We start from the raw sequence: 22,277 nt of genomic DNA on the forward strand, positions 1-22,277 counted from the left end.
GATAATATCACAGTCAAAAACAGCTTATCTTATTTTTTTTACTTTTTCTTTTCTCCTTACTAATCAGGGAGTGTTTAATTGCAGCAGTTTCTTGATTTCACATATTTGCAGCTGAGCGCATCTTTTTGTATTGTTTAATAAATTGAGTTGATGGGTATAAAATACTCCCAATAACACAGAGCTCTGCTTTTAGTATTGTGATGGTATTTCAGATCGATGAAAACCTACCTGTTCAATCTTTGATCTCACAGCACATTTCTCTATTGGTGTTGAACTCACATGTGGACATACGGTCTCCAACAAATCTAATTCGAAAAGATAAATTTCATCGGCCCCATGCTTTAAAAGAGTAAAAAAAAATAAGTTTGAAATTGTTGCAATAAAAGAAAAAGCAAAAAGTAAATCAATATGCTTGTGGCTATGATCAGTTGTCTAAGTAGGTTTTTCTAATAGCACTTGAAGTGTTTTTCATGCAAATAAGAATAATGGAAACCATCAGATTAAGGCCCCTTTCACACTGACTTTCCGATCAGGTCCGCCTGTCATTTTTTCAGGCGGACCTTATCGGATGCAATATGCACCCTTATAGAGCAGCGGATGTGAGCAGGGACATGCCTGTTGACACTCGCTGCTATCCAATCCCATCCGATCCGTGAAATCCAGACGGATGGAAACCCTATTTTCCGTCCGTCTGGAGGATCGGATCGGATAGGATAGGATCAGATGAAAACGAACAGGCGATCCATTTTCATCTGATCTCCCATAGAGGAGAGCGGGGCTCTGACATGTCCATCTTTGTACAGTGAGCAGAGAAGGACCTGTCATCCGCCTGCTCAGTGGGGATCGGCGGATCGATCCCCGCTGAGCAAAACGGAGTCCGCCGGGCAGAAAGCCTGTGTGAAAGGACCCTAAGATGATTGCCCTTAAAATGAGATTGCTTTGGCTAGATCGGGCAATAGTTGTTCTGTCTTTAAGGCTCCATTCACACCTGAGGCTAAGTTCACATCTAGGCGTTGCTAGGCATTTTTCAGGCAATTTACAGGCGTTTTTATGCAGGTGTTTTTAGGTTGACAAGTATCCAATAAAAAAAAAAAAACGTCTGTAATCTGCCAAAAAAGAAGCTCATGTACTTTTTTGAGCAATGGATGTTTTGCTTAAGGCAACAGAACGCTCAGATGTGAACAGGGGCCATTAAAATGATAGGATTTGTCTTGTTTAGAGCTGAGGCTTAGAGCAGAAAATCGCCCATAAATGCCTAGATGTAAACAGAGCCTGAGTGTCATGCTTTCAGGCGTCTTTATGGGCATTTTTTTGGCATTTTCCAGGCGTTTTTGTAGGTGTTTGGGGGCAGGCATTGACACCTAACAAAAACGCTTGTAATCTGCCAACAAAGAAGCTCATGTACTTTTTTGAGCTTCAGGCAACAAAACGCTCATATGTGAACAGTGGCCATTGAAATGAATATGATTTTGCTTGTTGGGCGTTTTGAGACTTCAGAGATGAGCGTATTACGAGCTGAAAAACGCTCAGGTGTGTACAGGGCTTTAGTCTCCATTCACACTAGTGCGACTTGTCATGCAGCTTTGGACACATAAAGCCGCATGACACGTCACAGCCCGTTGATTTCACTGTAAAGTCACATTAAAGACGCATCAAAGTAGCACTCCAAAGTCGCACTCGAAATTGCGCTACTTTGGAATCACATTAGTGTGAATGTAGCCTAATACCCAGCATATTGTTCAAAGATGACTAGCTGCTTTGGATTTTTAACCCATTAATTATCTATTGTTTTTCTCTATTTGAAAATCGGTTAATCTAGATGCTCATGTTCACTGAACAATTGTTCGATTTACTGACTAGAAACAAGTATGTAAAAAATATAACTGGATATCTTGTCTTTTACCTTTTTCTGGGCCAGTGAGCCTGTAAAGTAGTAAAGTTGCATGATAAGAGACCAGAAATGTACAACTACTACAAGTCTGCAGAAGCAGTGCCAATATAGTTTTCATGACAGGTTTCCCTAGTCATAAGTTTACAATAATGTGAGAAAAACGATCGTTGTATAGTCGCTATGGGTTATATACATTGCACACATTGCTCTAAGCCTTATTACATTGAACGTTTTTTTTTTTTTTTTGGGGGGGGGGGTCAAATCATTTGAAAGCTAAAGTTATTCACACCAGCAAAGACTGTTCTTCCAAAAGGACAGAGCTAACTAAAAGCCAGTATATTAAATCTACTGTCCATGTGCCATGTGGACACACTTTACATATTAAAAATTAGAAAAGTAGGAACAGAATCAACCCGTTTTAATATGAGACTTACCGAAGGAAGTGGTATAATTTTCTCAACCCGGTTCAAAGCAAACAAGTATCCTTGATGGTGATGAGCATTGGTGTACCGTACTGCTTCTGCAGCTGCCTGATGGGCCTCTTCATCATCACAGTTCAAAACCGGAGTAACAGAAGGGACTACATGTGCTGAACCCAGGAGCAACTGAGCCAGGAACAAAGTGGCCAACAGCAGCCTCATGGTGCCACACTACCACTTGTGTCTCTCTATGTGGTCTGTAAACTTAAGGGTGGTAGTTGTATGGCAGCATTCTTATATATATATGTATAAATCTAGCAGAATGATGCCAGAAAAAATATTTGCTCTGGCGCTTAAGGTCTGTACACATGCAACAGAAAAATAAACATTTTGAAAATTGATTTGTCTAGTTAATCTTTCTGCATTTTAACCTGAAATGTCTCTAAGATTAGCAGAAGCATGATAGATATTTGATTTGTTCAGTAAAATCGAGATCATGTGTTCCATTACTTGCCCTGAAATTCTAAAATGTGGGCACAACAAGCTATCAAATTTCAGAAAATCTAATATAAAATAACCACTTGCTAAAAAATTACCATAAAATTCACTTAGAAATATTATTTTAAGACAATTACCTTGCATATTTATTGTAGTTCCTCCACCTTAAACTCGCTCATCCATGTCTTTATGGACCTTGCTTTGTGCACTGGTGCACAGTCATGTTGGAAGAGGAAGGGCCATCCCCAAACTGTTCCCACAAATTGGGAGCATGAAATTGCCCAAAATGTCTTGGTATGATGATGCCTGAAGAGTTCCCTTCACTGGAACTAAGCGGGTCAAGCCCAACCACTGAAAAACAACCCCACACCCTAATCCCCCTCCTCCAAATGATTTGGGCCAGTGCACAAAGCAAGGTCCATATAGACATGATTAAGAGAGTTTGGGGTAGTAGAACTTGACTGGCCTGCACAGAGTCCTGACCTCAACCCAATAGAACACCTTTGGGATGAATTAGAGTGGAGACTGAGAGTCAGGTCTTCTCACCCAACATCAATGCCTGACCTCACAAATGAGCTTCTGGAAGAATGGTCAAACATTTCCATAGACACACTCATAAACCTTGTAGACAGCCTTCCCAGAAGAGTTGAAGCTGTTACAGACTAAGACTGGGATGCCATTAAAGTTCATGTGCGTGTAAAGGCAGGAGCCCCAATACTTTTGACAATATAGCGTAGTTGATCATCTGTTTGGTGCAATCAGAGATAAAGAGGCTATCATGAATGTGAGACCGTGAGATATAGACGAATGTAAAACAGACTGATAAAGGCAAACAAACCTGAAACAGTTGCATGCAGTTTGGAATGAATGGCTCATCACTAATACTATGCTGTGTCCATGCTATAAATGGGAGTTCAGGCATGCAGATACATTCTATTTTAAGAAGGCTCACCCATATCTCTCTTTTACTAGTGCAATTTTAAATCCACTCTGTAAAAAAAAATATATGTGCTGATGTTATATGTTTTCCCAAGGCCTGTTCATGCAACACTTATTCAGAAACTCAGTTTTATAGGTACTATAAAGAACTATATAGAATTAGAAAAGAGTAGGTTTCCTATCCTACCCACAGTGCAGTCGATGCTGTTGACTTTACACTGCCCTCAGTTTTAGAATATTGGGCATTTGTGTAGCTTTCCTAATAAGTCACTTAATGTAAAGTATGATTAGGCTTCCCTATAATGACTGAGGTAGTTTCCTCAACATCTGAAATGCAAATCAAGTACCCTATGGCATATATCACATGTTTTCACTTCTCCATGCCTGTCTAGCAGGGACCCCTGGCCTTTTTGCCCTACATGATGTAATAAGTGCCTTAAGACATCAGTGTTCTATCTCAGAATAAGAGGCAAATACAATACAAAACAGATGTGTCATCTGACTGTTTAAATAAAGATGTACATCACTTTAATAGCAAGATCAATAAAATAGATCCTTACATTGTGCATATACCTTACAATACCAGTAAACCCCTCTCGTTTCTGGAATTTTGTAGACAGCAGACTGCATGCACTATAGATGTAGACATTCATTGATCCATGTCGTCTATCAACCATTGATTCATATAATTCTTTTAGAGTACTGTCTATGTAGGAAGGTGTACTTTGATAAATACCTAGTTGCCATATGCAGTAGCTCAGGAACAAGGATATTAAAGTGTAATGTAACACAAATGTGAGCTGCCATTTAAAACTCTAACGTTCTTAATGACAAATCACCTAACAAGGATCTTCGAACAGAAGACAAGCACTAAATCCTAAATGTGAATGTTATTCCTTGTAAGGGGCCATTCTAAACACATACCTATGATAGTACTCCGCTTTACTAATGAAGTGATGGCAACTGAATGATCTTGTAGGTTGTCAGTTGTCACCTTGAGTTCATGTTGATATCTTCCATCAGTGACTTTAATAATAAGTATAGGATAAAGTTCAGGTCAGCCTAAGAAGATCAATCACTGATCTGCATGCTGTATTTCAGATAAGGCTAATTATTACCATGTTTACAACATAGAGTGCTGGGTAATTGTGTTTTTAATGCATATCATGTTTCCACTGAAAGAATCTGAAAACAAAATTATTTTTGCTGAAGGTCTGCTATATACCTTGCAAGACTTAGCAAATTTTATTGGAGATACCTACATGCTTTTTGCTTTACAGCTACTGAAATCTTTCAAAACGAGTGATAAGTTGGAGGTTTTGGCATTTGCTTGATCCAATGGCGCATATTTCATATAAAAGAAAAAAAGACTGAATTTATAACTCTACTGCACTCTTTTATAAGGGTAAATCATTAATACCTCAACTTGGTCTACCAGAGCTGAGTTATGGGGGAGCCTGGGATACCCTAAGGCTCCGTTCACATCTAGACGTTTTGGGGAGTTTTTCTGCTCTAGGATCAGCGCTCAAAACGCCCAACAAGACAAATCCTATTCATTTCAATGGCCCCTGTTCACATCTGAGCGTTTTTACGCTGTAAGCAAAACGCCCAACACTCAAAATAGTACATGAGCTTCTTTTTGGGCAGATTACAGGCGTTTTCCATTGGTTTCTATTCAATCTAAAAACGCCTGCACAAAAAACGCCTGTAAAAACGCCTGTAAATCGCGGTAAAAATCGCAGTAAAATCGCGGTAAAATCGCGGTAAAAACGCGCGAAAACGCTACGCTCAGGTGTGAATGTAGCCTATCTCTCCTGAGGGGACAGTCTTAGCCCCCAGTAGGGGTCTCCTTGGGATGGGGCGGGTCTCTCCGGAGCTCCATTTTACGGCGCATAACTTTTCCCCTGCTCCCCTCTCATTGTGGAACCTATGAGGTTCACTTGCTTACTTACACTTTGAAGTTTTTGAGAGTTGTACGTATACTGTTCGATATGATTCAATTTGTTAAATATTTGCTTTTTGTGCATGGTTCATCATAATGCTTGTTATGTATCTGTTCCTTTATATTACAAATAAAAATCTTTTGAAAGTAAAAGAAAAAAAGAAAAATTGTGCTTGGGTTATATCAAATAAAAAGCTGCAAACACAATAGTGAGATATTTATCACCAAGAATAATATGTATACAGTGTGATGCACTGCCAAAAGTGATCAGTGAAAATTTAAAATAAAAAATGTCCAAAGAAAGAAACACTACCATAAAAATAATGATAAAAATTAAGTAATTCCAACAGCCAAAATGGAAGATGGGTAAAATTCCTTCCCTCCACCATAAAGACCAATCACCACCATTCAGATAAGATGTCCTCTTACTGGAGCTCAAGGACCCCGAGAACAGACAGATCAAACAGGCTTTTGGGGACTTTCTCCCTTAAACAGTGCTCCAGCCGAATTTAAGCAGCCATGGGACAATGCTTCAGCAAACATTTCAGGAACGGAAGACACCGCCTCTAACAAGTGTAATACATATGGATAAAAATACTGAATAATGTAAAACCTTATAAAAGATCCTTTATTAAAAACAAGTACTACTCACAATGTATAAAATAATCATGCGCATGTCTCCAACAAACAACCCGGGCAAGAAATTGGAAGCGGGCGCCATCTTTTTTGACCGGGATTGCTTGTTGGAGACATGCAAATTAATATTTTATACATTGCGAGTAGTACTCGTTTTTAATTAAGGATCTGTCATAAGGTTTTTACTATCTAGTGTTTTTTATCTATATGTATTACACTTGATGGAGAAATTGTCTTCCATCCTGAGATTTCTGCTGATGCATCGTCCCCATGGCTGGCTAAATTTGGCTGGAGCACTGTTTCAGGGAGAAAGTCCCCAAAATCCTGTTTGACCTGCCCATTCTCAGGGGGTCCTTAAGCTCCGGTAAGAGGACATCTTATCTGGTTGGTAAAGATTGGCCTTCATGGTGGAGGGAAGGAATTTCACCCATCTTTTGTCTGTTGGAATCACTTACTTTTCACCATTATCTTTTTTTTTTTTTTTTTATCGTTATCCTTATGGGACTGTTTTTTTCTTTGGACATTTTTTATTTAAAATTTTCACTGATCCCTTTTGGCAGCGCAACATGCAGTATTTGCAATAGCTATTCCCTCTCTAAAGCTGGCCATACACTAGCAGATTGCCGAACGAATGTTCGTAAGAAAATTTGTACAAAAATTCTCAGTACATCCAATGACTTGACAAATGTCATTTAAAAGTACTTTTGTTTTTTTGATTTAACCATCCAGTTTTGGAATAAATGGACTTTCCTGAACAAAAACCACATACACTGTTAGAAATTCATTCCTTCAAGATTAATTTTTCATCCTGCTCCTTCGAATTGACTTATTACTGCGGTCAAAAGTGAATGCAATTCAACTCCACTAACTATTAGTAAATTGTACAAACATTCTGAAAGCTAAGCATTTCTAGAACAATTTTACTAGTTTATAGCCAGCTTTAGAGGGGGTGCAGCCTTGTGGAATAAGCACCCATCACCAGCAACCTACAGTGCCTCAGAAACTAGTCATCTGGCCTGGATGTTCTTACATGCTATGATAATAGCAATAGGAGAAAGACACTTCCATAACTATTAAGAAAAGCAGTGCTCTGCTGCCAGATCAGTCAAATAAAACGAATATACTAATAGCTTGGGTTGGAAACATATTTTACTTTTAATTTTTCTGTAGCCCCTGTATTTAAGATTTGGCATACAGTAAAGGAAAGGCCAAGAGTCGGTTCACACTAATCCGACTCAAAGTCGCCACGACTTCGGGCGACTAATGAATTTGCCCGTGCAGCTTGACTTCAGTGCGGCTTGCAATGACTTCTCATAATAGAAGCCATTTCAAGTCGCTCTGAATTTGCAAAAAAATAGTGCAGGAACCTTTTTCTAAGTCGGAGCGACTTGAGTCACTCTAATTAGAACGGTTCCATTGCACAGCATTGGAAGCTACTTGTCAGGCGACCAAGTCACCTGACAAGTCGGATCAGTGTGAAACGGCAGTAAGAGATCCTGTCTTCTACCCCATGCAGGACAAAGTAACAGTGGGGTTGATTTACTAAAACTGGAGAGTGCAAAATTTGGTGCAGCTGTGGGTTTTAGCCAATCGGCTTCTTTACTTTAGCTTGACAAAATAAACCTGGAAGCTGATTTGTTTCTATGTATAGCTGCACCAGATTGTGCACTTTCCAGTTTTATTAACTCAACCCCAGTGTTTCTGGAAAAATCATCCCTTGGCTCCCATATACTTAACTTTTCTGGCTCCTTCAAAGTTTCTTGGCAGTCATGTGAGAGCACATAGGCCTAGCTACTGACATAGCGGTGATGTAGGGTTGGCAGGAGGAACCACAGCTACCTATCTGACACCCTCAGAAGAGTTGAATAGTATCAGTGCCAAGAAAGTGAAGATTTAACCCACTGACCCACAGATGGGTAAATATAATCCTTCTTATTTTACAGGAGCCTGCTAATTCATTTTAATGATGTATACAGTATACATGTATTGGAGATTGCAGCAAGGCAAATTACATTTACTGCCGGTTCACATTGGTGCGATGCGGGAACCCTGTAAATCCACTGTGGGTTCCTGCATCGCACCCACTCACAAGCAGTTAATACTGCCATATGCAAACTGCTGGGAGTGTCAGTACAAAGTTAATGACACCCCCAGATTAGTTCGCATATCGCAATGCGAACTGTCAATTCTGACAGGAATCAGATTGCATAGGTATGAACACCCATGCGATCCAATTCTGGTGCGGACCAAAAAAGGGTCCTGCATGAATTTGGTCTGAATGTGATGTGATCATACAATCTGTATGGCTGAATTTGCACTGCACAGACATCACATGTGATTTGCATAGCAGTGCACTGCGAATCACATGTGATGTCTGACATTGCTATAGTGTGAACCGGCACTAAAAGGCAGTTTAAAAATCGGTGGTGCTTCTAACTAAAACAAGGCTGAACTCTGAAATTTTTGTCTCATCATTTACTTTGGCATCCAAATATTAAAAGTCAAAGGGAGGACAGTCCATGTCTGTGGCTTATCATTTGGCACAGTGTCACTTTGCATGGTCGAAACAACTTATGAAAGGGCATTAAAATGACAGGGACATCTGAGTTTGCAAATTAGGCATTTCGTTATCACTAATTCCTATTGATTTAAAAAAAAAAAGGCTCAGTAGAAAAATCCTTATTTCAAACACATTTAACCACTTAAGCCCCGGAAGATTTTACCCCCTTCCTGACCAGGGGGTATTTTGTGATTCGGCACTGCGTGACTTTAACGGACAATTGCGCGGTCGTGCGACGCTGTACCTAAACGAATTTGACGTCCTTTTTTTCCCCACAAACAGAGCTTTCTTTTGGTGGTATTTGATCACCTGTGCAATTTTTTGATCATGCGCTTTAAACAAAAAAAAGCGTCAATTTTGCAAAAATAGCAATATTTTTCACATTTTTTAATATGAAATCCCCCCCCCCCCCCCCCAAAAAAAATGTAAAAATCAAAATTTTTTAACATTTTCGGCCAATTTGTTTTATGCTACATATGTTAGGTAAAATAAATTGCAAAAAGCGTATTTTGATTGGTTTGCGCAAAAGTTATTGCGTTTACTAACAAAGGGAAAGATTTTTGTCATTTTTGTTGTTTTTTTTTTAAACGCGTAATGGCGGCGATCTGCGATTTTTTTGCGGTACTGCGACATTGCGGCGGACAGATCGGACCCTTGACTGACATTTTTGACACTTTTGGGGTTACCAGTGACATTACTGCAGTAATCAGTGCTATACATATGCACTGTTACTGCAAAATGACACTGGTAGTGAAGGGGTTAACTTTATTTGAGAGGGAGGGGCTGTGTGTGTCCCTAGGGGCGTGATTCTAACTGTGATTGGCTGTGGCTTGAGCTGTAGAAACAGTGATCAACGGTCCTACATAGTAGAACCGTGTGATCACAGTTTCTACACAGGGGAGAATGACAGGCGGCTTGTTTACACTAGCCGCCTGACTTTCTCCCTCTGCAGCGACGATCGCAGAGTGACCGGCGGACATCGGGTGCGCCGGTCACACGCGCGGGGGGGTCTGTGACCACTCGGGAGCGGGGGCGCGCTCTCTCCTTAGACCCTCACAGGCTAGCGACGTAGATCTACGTCACTCTGCCTGTGAGGGGCTGACTGCCGCAGTAAATATACTGTGAGCAGTCGGCAAGTGGTTAAAAGAGAATTATGGACAATGCTTTTTTGGTCATTCGTATTTCTTTTCAGGATCACAAAAGTACACCTACTTTTGCACTAAAGCCTGCTGCCGGCTGACATCATAGAGCTACTCCAGGCTCTGGAAGGATCCCAACCATATTGTCAGAATCCAGCTGTGCCTGCCCCTCTCTATCCCGGTACTCCAGTGAGCACTGAAGGGGCAGACTAGAGAGCAGTGACTAACAAAATCGAGAACTGAGCGATCAGCGGGCATGTGATAGCTCAGTTCTCGGGCTTAGAGCAGGCAAGGGACAGCTGCAGCATTGCACCGATGCTGCAGCATGGAGTTGAGTATGTATGTTTGCTTTTTCTAACCCCAAACTACTCCTTTAAAGGAGTTCCTAAAGCATAAATTGACAGATATAATGTAGCGAATTATATCATACAAAGGCATGTAGGATATGACTTGAAACTAAAATAAAGGATCCTAGAAGATAAGGATACTAAAATAAAGGATCCTAGAAGATAAGGATACTCTATGTTTAATATCTGGTTTGGGCTACATTGAGAGGACTGCAATATTCAAACTCATGCCTAGAGGGTACAATCCATAGCTCCCAACTGTCCTGATTTGGAGAGACTGTCCCTCCTTTGGAACAAAGTCCCTCTGTTCCTCTTTCCTCCTCATTTGTCTCTCATTTTGGTCTGATGTACAGTATCTCACAAAAGTGAATACACCCCTCACATTTTTTGTAAATATTTTATTATATTGTGAAGGAATGTGATGAACACTTGTGAATTAAGCAAAATGTCTATTTTTCTATGTGTATTCTTCTCTACATGTATATATATTTTTCCTCTGTCATCCTTACTCAAAATGGCCGTTACTAGATACCTACTCGCCCCCACCCACCGAGATGGAACGTGAAAAGAAAGATGGAGCCTTGGCACAGTGCCTTCAAAAGAAGATAACATTCATGAACTCGAAAGGGACCACCTTATAACGGACCTGACTAATCAGAAAGCTGCAAATAATCAGTATTATGCTAATATTATGCTTATGACGTACTAACATATGACACCGCCTACTAACTATATAATATACTGTCCATTAGAAATAAAAGTAGTATCATTTACCTGAACAATGTGTGTCAGTCTATGATATCCCCGTGCATGCACTCTAATTACCTATTTAATCAGATCCAGCAGCAAGAAATCTATTTTGAACCTGATTGAGGTTCCTTAACCTTTACAAATGTCATCCCAACGTGGAGCTTCAGGTGTTCGTCTGCCGAAAAGCCACGTAGGAGGTTTGGCGACTGGATGAGACAGACCAAGAGGGACTTGTGCACCCCTGAGAGTACAGTAGGTACTTTTACCTTACCACTGTACAACTTGTTTCTGTCTTATCTTAATCGCAGATCTCAGGTGCTTTTCGAAAGACGTTTCAAAAGGTGGGTAATCCTCACCTGGGGCTGTTTTTATTAACCCGCCCAGTACAGTTCCTGCAAACGGCCATCTTGGTGCAGCCAAGTCTTCACTTCCTGCCCCGCCCAGTACAGTTCCTACAGACGGCCATCTTGGTGCAGTCAAGTCTTCACTTCCTGCCCCGCCCAGTACAGTTCCTGCAGACGGGCCTTGGTATACCCGGAAGGCCTAACAAAGGTCTATATCCAATTCTCCCTGTTCTAACACTCCCATCCTCCCTGGATTACAGGTCGAATATACTAGTGATGAAGACACATCCGACTGGGACGACCAACCGCAGGTGACAAGCGCACCCGATGATTTAACCCCATCACCAACAGCGACCTTAATGACAAGTCTGCCTGACCCAGAAACACAGCCAATGCCCCTATACCACAGGATAGTACAGCTACAAGAAATTTACCTAGTCCTCTTACTGAGCCAATCCAAGTGGGGACATTTCCTGATTTGCTTGCCAGATTTGTGGTGTCTTCTACATGCCCCTTGCATCTGCTAGGAGCTGATTCGCTGTCCGGACTACAGGCCTCAATTATTTTTTACGCCCGAAGGAGGAGTGAAGCTACATACTCCCCTATCATTAGAAGACTCATCTGCCTTGTGTTTTCTGCCTCTCATGAAGACACTCCGTGAAGCGACAACTCCAAGTTCAGTACCACTGAAGTACTTGGTAGGATCCCTGCATGCCTATGGTCCACTGAACCGGAAGACATCGATCACTTTAAAGTACCGCCAGTCATGGTGCAACTAAAACCTGGGGCACTCCTACCTAGAAAATCACGCCTCCAGAGAGACTGGACCCGTTGAAGCTAGCTCAATCCGAAGCTATCTCAAAACAGGCTGAGACCCTTGTGTCTAATGGTGCTTTGCTACCCTGTACTTCTGAATGCAACACACCTTTGTTCTCAGTGAAGAAACGGATCCCAAAAGGTGAACCAGAGAAATACAGAATGGTCCAAGATTTCCAAGTCAATTTGCCAAAGCCATAACCTCTGTTCCTGATACCTGGCAACAGGAACAACCTACAGTGACTCTTCTCCTCTATGCAGATGACTACCCCGCTGCTGAAGAAACTTCAGAAAGTCTTCAATGCTACCTTGCAGAACAAGGCTGTAAGGCCTCCAAAGAGAAAATACAGTGGTGTTCCAAGACTGTCACCTTTTTAGGCCACTGCATTTCTAAAGACACAAGACATATCACATTAGACCGAGTAGCTGCAATCCAGGATATTCTTCCACCAAAAGCAGCTAAACAACTGCATGCCTTTCTTGGACTCATATCTTACTGCAGGGCATGAGTCCCTGATGCATCCATCCTCCTGCAACCATTCTATGATGCTCTCAAGTCCGTACCATTTACCCTGTCAAACGAGGCCCTGGACAATTTTATTCTGCTGAAGCAAGCAATATCCACAGCTCCTGCTTTGGGCCTTCCAGATTATGAAAAACTCTTCAAACTGTTTTTGTCGGAGAAGAATGGCCACGCCACAGGGATCCTGGCTCAGGAACATGGAGGGCGGACTAGACCCATTGGTTACTATTCTTGCCGCCTAGACCCCGTGGCTAGAGGTGGTCCTTCCTGTCTAAGGGCTGTCTTTGCTGCCCAAGCACTCCTAGACAAAACCTCAGACCTTGTCTTAGCCACCCCCTGCTTCTTCTGGCACCGCACGACATTGCTGCCATCTTAAATCAGGTGCAACTCCGACACCTGTCCATGGCCAGACATCTACAGCTGCAAATCTCCCTCCTACTTCCTGACAACATGACCCTCCGAAGGTGTCTCACTCTCAACCCGGCCACTCTTCTGCCGTTTTTCGAGGGGGGAGAAGGAGAAGGTGAAGAAGGAGACCCCTATGACACTCCACATGACTGCCTTGAAATGATGCGCTTGGAAACCTCATATCTCCCTACAGTGAGTGAAATTCCTCTGGAAAACCCTGACTACATGCTTTTTGTGGATGGCTCTAGATATGCAGATGAAGGAGGCAAGTACCACACAGGTTATGCTGTGACTTCTGAATTTGAAATCCTACAAGCAGAAGCATTATCACCAACTGTATCTGTCCAGGAAGCAGAGCTTCAAGCCCTCACTGCAGCGTGCAAGATAGCAGAAGGCAAAAGAGCCAACATTTACACAGACTCAAGATACACCCTTGGAGTAGCTCATGATTTTGGTATCATCTGGAGAGCTACAAGGTTCCTGACAGCGGCTGGAACATCAGTGAAACATGGTCCTGCCATCAAGGATTTAATGGATGCACTACTCCTACTGGAACAAGTGGCTGTCTTGAAGGTTAAAACACATGGCAAGCTGAATTCTCAAGAAGCCAGGGGAAACCACTTGGCGGATAAAGCGGCCAAACCAACGAAAAACGGCCGAAGCGGCTGAAGAGCAGAGCGAATCCTCAGTGCAGATGCCTTTGGCACTGCATGTGCCATCTGACAGACTATACCTAGCCTCTATGCAAAGGCAGCCTACACAGGTGAAAAGCTGGAATGGATCGTCAAAGGAGAAGAATACGAAAGACGGTTAGGACAGAAAAGACCCCGCAGAAACATTTGAAAAAACACTTATATCCATCCAAGAGGATAGACATTGATCACATACAGATGCCAAAAAGCGGCTGATAAGAATACCCCCTAGTGGTGGTGGACATGTTCTCGGGCTGGCCAGGAGCCTACGCAGTCACAAACATGACAGCTAGAACCACGGCTAAAAAAAAAAAAGAAAAAACGACTTAGTGAGATAGTATGTAGATTTGGGGTCCAAGAGGTGATAGAGAGCGATCAGGGCCCAGCTTTTACAGCCACCCTAACAAAAAGAGATTTGGGCAGCACTGGGAGTTCAGTTGGCTTTACGCACCCCATACCACCCTCAAAGTAGTGGGAAAGTAGAAAGGATGAATGGGATTCTAAAGAACAGGATGTTAAAGATGGCCCAAGAGACTAACATGAGTTGACCAGATAGTTTGCCTATTGCCCTGTTCAGTGTCAGACACACCCATTTTGTTTGGTTCAGCCCCCAGACTTGGCTGTTACTCCCCACAGCAGTCGCAGTTACAATCTGATATGTTAACTTGTTATGTTACATATTTGTCTAAAGCCTAAACTAATATCTATTCTCGAGTATTTTCCTCCATTCCAGATCCAGAAACAGACTCGGGAACCCACAGTCTTCAGCCAGGAGATTGGGTGTTAGTGAAGAAATACACAAGGAAAAATTCACTTGATCCCCGATACAAAGCACCTGGATACACGCCTTTCACTGCAAGAAAGCCCAATCTCCTGAAGACAAGATCCTGCTGGCAGCACAATGATTGTGCTGTATATCCTTTTTTCTTACAAGTTTGATAAAAGCTCAGCAGGTGATTATCACCAAAACAGGTACTCAAACGGGCGGCCATCGCTAAGACAAATGGTGTCGCTACATTTTGGTACAAATCATCCAGCACATAAGTGGTTACATTTATTTATTTATTTATTTATTTTTGATCTTTGTAGTATAATACCCCTGATAAATACACTGACTCAGCACCCAACCACCACAGGAGGAAGCGAGCAGCTCCCTCTGGAAGCTTTGATCCTCATGTGTACATAGATGCCATAGGGGTCCCAAGGGGGGTCCCAGATGAATTCCAAGCTAGGGATCAGGTAAAAGCTGGTTTTGAGTCTTTGCTCCCCATAATAACCTTCCTGACAACACTGGTCCAAATGGTAAGGTTACTCTAGCTATCAAGAAATTAGAAGATCTGTCATTTGAGCAGACTTGTATAAAGTACTCAAAATTTCTACTTGAGTAAAAGTACAAGTGCTCGATCAAAAAGTGACTTGAGTAGAAGTGGAAGTGCTCGCAGAAAAAGTTACTTAAGTAGAAGTACTAAAGTATTCAACATTTTTTTTACTTAAGTATTGCAAGTAGTTTTTTCAAAAAATTTGCTACTTAAGTACTAAAAGTAAAAAGTACCAGTAGTTTTGAAAAAAAAATTCTACTCAAGTACTGAAAGTAGAAGTACAAGTACTGTGTTATGTAGTTATTAAAGAAAGAAGTCAAAAGTTTGAACATCATATTGTTTTTTATTATTTCAAATGATTTATTCAAATGATTAACCTGTGTTTGTTAGTAGTTTCTTGATGCACTTTAAGCGCTGTAGCACCATTTATTTGTTTGTTTCATATTTTCTTTTTATTGGAAAGATTTGGTATAGCAGCTTTTATTATACACAGCCTTTATTTTCGTATGCGCTGATTTACAAATGACATTATACACATTTTTTTGAGCTTTATGCAACCTGCCATCTACTGTTCTGGCAGTGGTAATTTTTTTAAAAGTAACGAGTAACTATGCAGCACAAAAAAAAAATACTTGAGTAGAAGTATCGAAATCATCGAAAAAATGTAGTGAAGTAAAAGTAGAAGTAGGAGAAAAAAATTCTACTCTAGGAAAGTACAGATACCGCATTACGGTACTTAAGTACAGTACTTAAGTAGTTCTACTTCGTTACTATACATCTCTGCATTTGAGTTGAAGAAGAACTCAGGTATTACAGACCCTTGGGATCAATATTTTAGCTGGATGAGTGGGTGGCAGAAGGCGCTCGCCCAGATAGGAGTAACAGTACTGATAATCCTAGTTCTTTTAGCCCTGATTGTATGCTGTATTCTACTATTTGTAAAGAAGCTAATGAGCAAAGCTGTAGACAATAGCACACCTATATTTCTCCACCAAGAAGAAGAAGACTGCCTTATGATGGAAGAGGACAAATCCTTCACCCCTCTACAGTCACTCCCTGTTCATAATTTCACAGTTCTATAGGGTTATAGGGATAGATAGCACCTGACTGCCCTCTCCAGGCTGTATCGAGGGGGGTAGTGAACTAGTTACTGCTCTTCTCTATGTACAGCCCTAAAAAAGTTCCGGAGGAGTTTGGGCCAGGTGAGTAGGCACTTTAGTATGAGGGACAGAAGAAAAATAGCCATTTTAGGGGGGCTTGTGAAGGAATGTGATGAACACTTGTGAATTAAGCAAAATGTCTATTTTTCTATGTGTATTCTTCTCTACATGTATATATATTTTTCCTCTGTCGTCCTTACTCAAAATGGCCGTTACTAGATACCTACTCGCCCCCACCCACCGAGATGGAACGTGAAAAGAAAGATGGAGCCTTGGCACAGTGCCTTCAAAAGAAGATAACATTCATGAACTCGAAAGGGACCACCTTATAACGGACCTGACTAATCAGAAAGCTGCAAATAATCAGTATTATGCTAATATTATGCTTATGACGTACTAACATATGACACCGCCTACTAACTATATAATATACTGTCCATTAGAAATAAAAGTAGTATCATTTACCTGAACAATGTGTGTCAGTCTATGATATCCCCGTGCATGCACTCTAATTACCTATTTAATCAGATCCAGCAGCAAGAAATCTATTTTGAACCTGATTGAGGTTCCTTAACCTTTACAATATCTTTTCCTGTGACAACACTGAAGAAATTATATTTGACACAATGTAAAGTAGTGAGTGTACAGCTTGTAAACCAGTGTCAATTTTCTGTTTCCTCAAAAAAAAACTCAACACACACCCATTAATGTCTAAGCCGCTGACAACAAAAGTGAGTACACCAGTAAGTGAAAATGTCCAAATTGGGGCCAATTAGCGATTTTACCTCCCTGGTGTCATGTGACTCGTTTGTGTTACAAGGTCTCAGGTGTGAATGGGGAGCAGGTGTGTTAAATTTGGTGTCCTCACTTTCGCTATCTCATACTGGTCACTGGACGTTCAACATGGCACCTCATGGCAAAGAACTCTTTGAGGTTCTGAAAAAAAGAATTGTTGCTCTACATAAAGATAGCCTAGGCTATAAGAAGATTGCCAAGACCCTGAAACTGAGCTGCAGCATGGTGGCCAAGACCATACAGCGGTTTAACAGGACAGGTTCAACTCAGAACATGCCTAGTCATGGTCGACCAAAGAAGTTGAGTGCACGGGCTCAGCATCATGTCCAGAAGTTGTCTTTGGGAAATAGATGTATGAGTGCTGCCAGCATTGCTGCAGAGGTTGAAGGGGTGGAGGGCCAGCTTGTCAGTGCTCAGACCATATATTGCACACTGCATCAAATTGGTCTGCATGGCTGTCATCCCATAAGGAAGCCTCTTCTAAAGATGATGAACAGGAAAGCCCACAAACAGTTTGTTGAAAACAAGCAGACTAAGGACATGGATTACTGGAACCATGTCCTGTGGTCCGATGAGACCAAGATAAAGGTATTTGGTTAAGATGGTGTCTAGCGTGTGTGGCAGCAACCAGGTGGGGAGTACAAAGACATGTATGTCTTGCCTACAGTCAAGCATGGTGGTGGAAGTGTCATGGCCTGGGGCTGCATGAGTGCTGCTGGCACTGGGGACCTACAGTTCATTGAGGGAACAATGAATGCCAACATGTATTATGGCATACTGAAGCAGAGCACGATCCCCTCCCTTTGGAGACTGGAACGGAAGGCAGTATTCCAATATGATAATGACCCCAAACACACTCCAAGATGATCACTCCCTTGCTAAAGAAGCTGTGAGTAAAGGTAATGGACTTGGCAAGCATGTCTCCAGACCTAAACCCTATTGAGCATCTGTGGGGCATCCTCAAATAGAGGGTGGAGGAGTGCAAGGTCTCTAACATCCACCAGCTCCATGATGTCGTCATGAAGGAGTGGAAGAGGACCTCTCCAACCTGTGAAGCTCTGGTGAACTCCATGCCCAAGAGGGTTAAGACAGTGCTGAAATATAATGGTGGCCCCACAAAATATTGACACTTTGGGCCCAATTTGGACATTTTCACTTAGGGGTGTACTCACTTTTGTTGCCAGTGGTTTAGACATTATTGGTTGTGTGTTGTTATTTTGAGGGGACACTACTTTATATTGTAGCAAAGTGTAATTTCTTTAGTGCTGTCACATGAAAAGATATAATAAAATATTTACAAAAATGTAAGGGGTGTATTCACTTTTGTGAGATACTGTATATATCTGTATATAAAAAACAAAAAAAGTGTTATATATATTGCATTGCATTGCATTGCATGTTATATTGCAAAACCTGTCATCCAATTTCTAAATTGTTGCGCCTGTAAACTTCAAGAGTCAGGAGGAGTAGTAGTAGTAGTAGTAGTAGTAGTAGTAGTAGTAGTAGTAGTAAAAAAGCACTTGTGGGTTTAACCAATTATTTCCTGACAGACTCCATGGCAGCATACGTTCGGGTAGGCTCCGCCTCCTCTCCTACCTCATAGGACCCCACTCCCATAAATCTTTGCTCCCTTTCAGCATGAGTGTTCTTTTTTCGTCCTCCTCATACATATGTCTGATGTTCCTACTATCTGGTCCTGTATATCGGTGGCAGACTGAGTTTTGGAGTCTCCGATAAGCCCTGGCTCTTAGCGGGGTATGGAGGGGGCAATGGAAGAGACCCTTAGCTGGAGCTATGTGGTTTGGCTGAGAGAGCCCTGCTGCTGCGGATGGCCCTTTATTGCCTGAAGGCACAAGCCGGTGTTGCGTCTCCTGGACTCGGTTATGCTATCGGAGGGTGGTAAGCCCTTATATGGGACCATTTCTTTTTCCTCATTGTTATGCTTATCTTTTGTTTTTTGGTACTTTTTCTATGCTCGTGTCTAAGGTGTTTCTTTGTCAGTTATCGCTCAGGTTTCGTTAGTTCTATGGCTTAGTACTTACTTATGGTGCTTCTTGGCCGCCGCCATGGTCTTTGCCGCTACTTCCGGGTTGTTCGGCACTTCTGGGCATGCGCAGTACGCTCCGAGTTTCGGAGTCGTCGCGCATGCGCAGTGGTGCGATCTGACGTCACGCGCGGTTGCGCAATACGGCGGGTCACGGCCTGGCGGTCTATTTAAACTCAGAATTAGACCGGAGCTGGCGGGAAGGTCGGCATATCGGTAGCCTCCCCCAGACTCCGGTCCTGTAGTCAAGGTAAGAAGGTTCCATCCTCTGGGGGTTTTGCTTCTGGGTAGATGGGTCTGATGTTATGTCCTCTTCCTATCAGGATTCCTATCTCTAAATAGTGCACCATTGAGTTTACTGGAGCAATGGACTCATCGCCGCCCCCTAGTGGCCAGCCTGCTCTTTCTAGGTATGTGCTGGTTTTATCAGCTTTAATGTCTGTTTTTCTTTCATCTTTCTTATGGCTTGTTGTATATGTCTGTCTCAGCTCTCTTAGGTCTGATCAACAGCCCCGCACACGCAGCGAAGACAGTCATGCAAATACGCAACACCAGCGCTCCTCGTCTAAGTCTAAGCGCAGCTCCTCCCACAGCAGGGGACGTGAGCACCATTCCTCCTCGCACCATGGCAGCTCAGAACGCCCGCAGGGGAAAAAATGCTGGGGTTGCCGTACCCTGATACCAGACGGTTCCTCTTTGTGCAAACCCTGTTATACCCAAGCTACGGGTGAAAGGGAAAAAACGGACAAACATATTGAGGAGGTGGTACGCAGAGTTTTAAAGGACTCTCTTGCTGAATTACATAAGCCAAGCACTTCTGCAGGTCCGTCACGCTCTCCTGACAGAGATTTGTCGGTTCAGGATCCGTTTGAGTCCTCCCAACCCAGCCATACATCTATCCTCCCGTCTGAGTCCGACTCCGATTCGGATGACTCCGGTACTGGATTTGAATTTGCCCTCGTGTCTCCGTTAGTTAAAGCGGTGAGAGAGGCCCTTGACTGGGAGGATCCTGCTGTCTCTTCTCCTAAGCAGAAGAAATATTTCAAGCAGTTATGCAAAGAGCGTCTAAATTTCCCATTTCTAGAGTAACTGGGAGACATAATGTCGGAAGAATGGAGCAAAGTGGAAAGGAAAAATTCCATGACCACTAAAGTAGCGAAGCTCTATCCTTTTAAACAGGATAAGGTGAAATACTTGGAGTCATCCCCTAGTGTGGACGCAGCAGTGATGCGTCTGGCGAAACACGTCACTCTTCCAATGGAGGATACAGCATCATTTAGAGATCCTTTGGATCGGAGGATTGACGCTGATCTTAAGCGAGCATACCTATCGGCCGGCATGGCCTGTAAACCAGCAATGGCTTTGGCTACAATTTCCAAGGCTATGGAGGTTTGGGTTAATGCCCTTGAAGATACTCTTGGAGGAGTTTCGGAGGAAGTGCTCCAAAGTTCTCCTATACAGGAGCTGTAGATGGTCGCGGGCTTCTTGGGGGAGGCTTCCCTAGATACTATTCGCCTTTTGGCCCGGGTTATGCTGGCCTCTGTTACGGCAAAACGTGCCCTTTGGCTTCGGCCCTGGGTTGCCGATGCTGCCTCTAAACAGGCTTGGTGTAGGATTCCCTTTGAGGGGTCTTCCCTCTTTGGGAATAAACTAGATGCAGCAATAACCCGGGCCACGGGTGGAAAATCTGGGTTCCTTCCCCAGGACAAACGCCCAAACAATCAGAAACGCTCTTTTCCAAGGAGGCAAAACGTTAATCGTTCTAGGGAAGCGCGCAGCTACAAACCAGGTAAATCCTATGGGAGAAGCTGGAAGTCAAGACAGTCCTCCTTCCAGAAAGGCCCCAAGGGCTCTTCGTCCGGTGACCGGGAGGCCACCAAATCCTTTTGAGGTTGGTCCCGTCCAGTCTGTTCCGGTAGGGGCCAGGTTGCTCCAATTTCGGAACGTCTGGGCGGCCTCGATCCAGGATCCCTGGGTTCTGAATGTTGTGTCGCAAGGGCACTCTTGGACGTTCAACAACGTTCCCAAACCCAGGTTCGTCGCAACTTCCCTTCCTCCTGCAGCAGAAAAGAAGAAGGTTCTTCTCAGTTATGTAGATACCCTACTGGATCAACGAGCTGTCGTACTAGTTCCCGAAGAGGAAAGGGGTCAAGGAGTATATTCGCCTCTTTTTCTTGTCCAGAAAAAGAACGGCACTTGGCGACCGGTAATAGATCTAACTTATCTCAACAGATCGATACGTCGAGAGAGATTCAAGATGGAGTCCCTAATTACAATACAGCACTCGGTTCTCCCAGGAGATTGGTTGGCATCAATAGACCTAAAAGATGCGTACTTCCACGTTCCTGTGGCAAAAGAATATCATCGGTTTCTCCGATTTGCTGTCAATCATGTCCACATGCAATTTACATGTCTTCCCTTTGGGCTCTCGACTTCGCCTCGCACCTTCTCCAAGACGCTATTGGCAATCGTGGCTCTCATCAGAACCAGAGGTATCAGATTACATCATTACCTGGACGATCTCCTTCTTCTGTCCCAGGACAGGTCCCAGCTACTGCTACATCTGGAGCAGGTGATTCACACTCTTCAAGAGTTCGGGTGGATTCTCAATCTGGAGAAGAGCCATCTGGTGCCCACGCAGTCCCTGGTCTTTCTCGGAGCACTGTTCAATACGGTGAATTGCATCATATCTCTACCAGAGGAGAAAATTCCAGTGGTTCAGAGCAGGGTGGCTCTCGCCCTCGCTGCCTCCCAGCTCACTGCTCGTCAGTGTCTAAAGGTGGTAGGGACTCTAGTGGCTACCTCACCCATGGTGAAGTGGGCTATGTGGAGGCTGAGACCCTTTCAGAAGGGGTTTCTCCACCAGTGGACGACGGAGAACCTGTCGCAGATTATTTATCTAACACCATTCATGAAGGGGTGTCTTCCTTGGTGGCTACGCCGTGCAAATCTAACCAACTGTCACTCAATTGCTCCAGTTTCGTGGGTGACGATAACCTCCGACGCCAGCAGTACCGGCTGGGGAGCTCACTGCCAGTCAGAAGTGGCACAGGGC

At 43.0% G+C, this 22,277-nt stretch overlaps 1 protein-coding gene across 1 annotated transcript in view; it reads right to left on the bottom strand.

Moving 5' to 3' along the window:
- The window catches only part of AHSG (alpha 2-HS glycoprotein), a 38,171-nt gene extending 35,573 nt beyond the window's left edge, over positions 1–2,598 (bottom strand). The window contains exons 1-2 of the mRNA XM_082251891.1: positions 2,326–2,598; positions 229–339 (exon numbers count right to left, since the gene is read on the bottom strand). Of these exons, the coding sequence (XP_082108017.1) occupies positions 229–339; positions 2,326–2,532 (318 nt within the window). The 5' untranslated portion in view covers positions 2,533–2,598. The remainder of the gene's footprint in view (positions 1–228; positions 340–2,325) is intronic.
- Between the last annotated feature and the right edge of the window lie 19,679 nt (positions 2,599–22,277).

This window comes from Pelophylax lessonae (assembly GCF_965119305.1).
Source record: "Pelophylax lessonae genome assembly, chromosome: 3".
Taxonomy (NCBI): domain Eukaryota; kingdom Metazoa; phylum Chordata; class Amphibia; order Anura; family Ranidae; genus Pelophylax; species Pelophylax lessonae.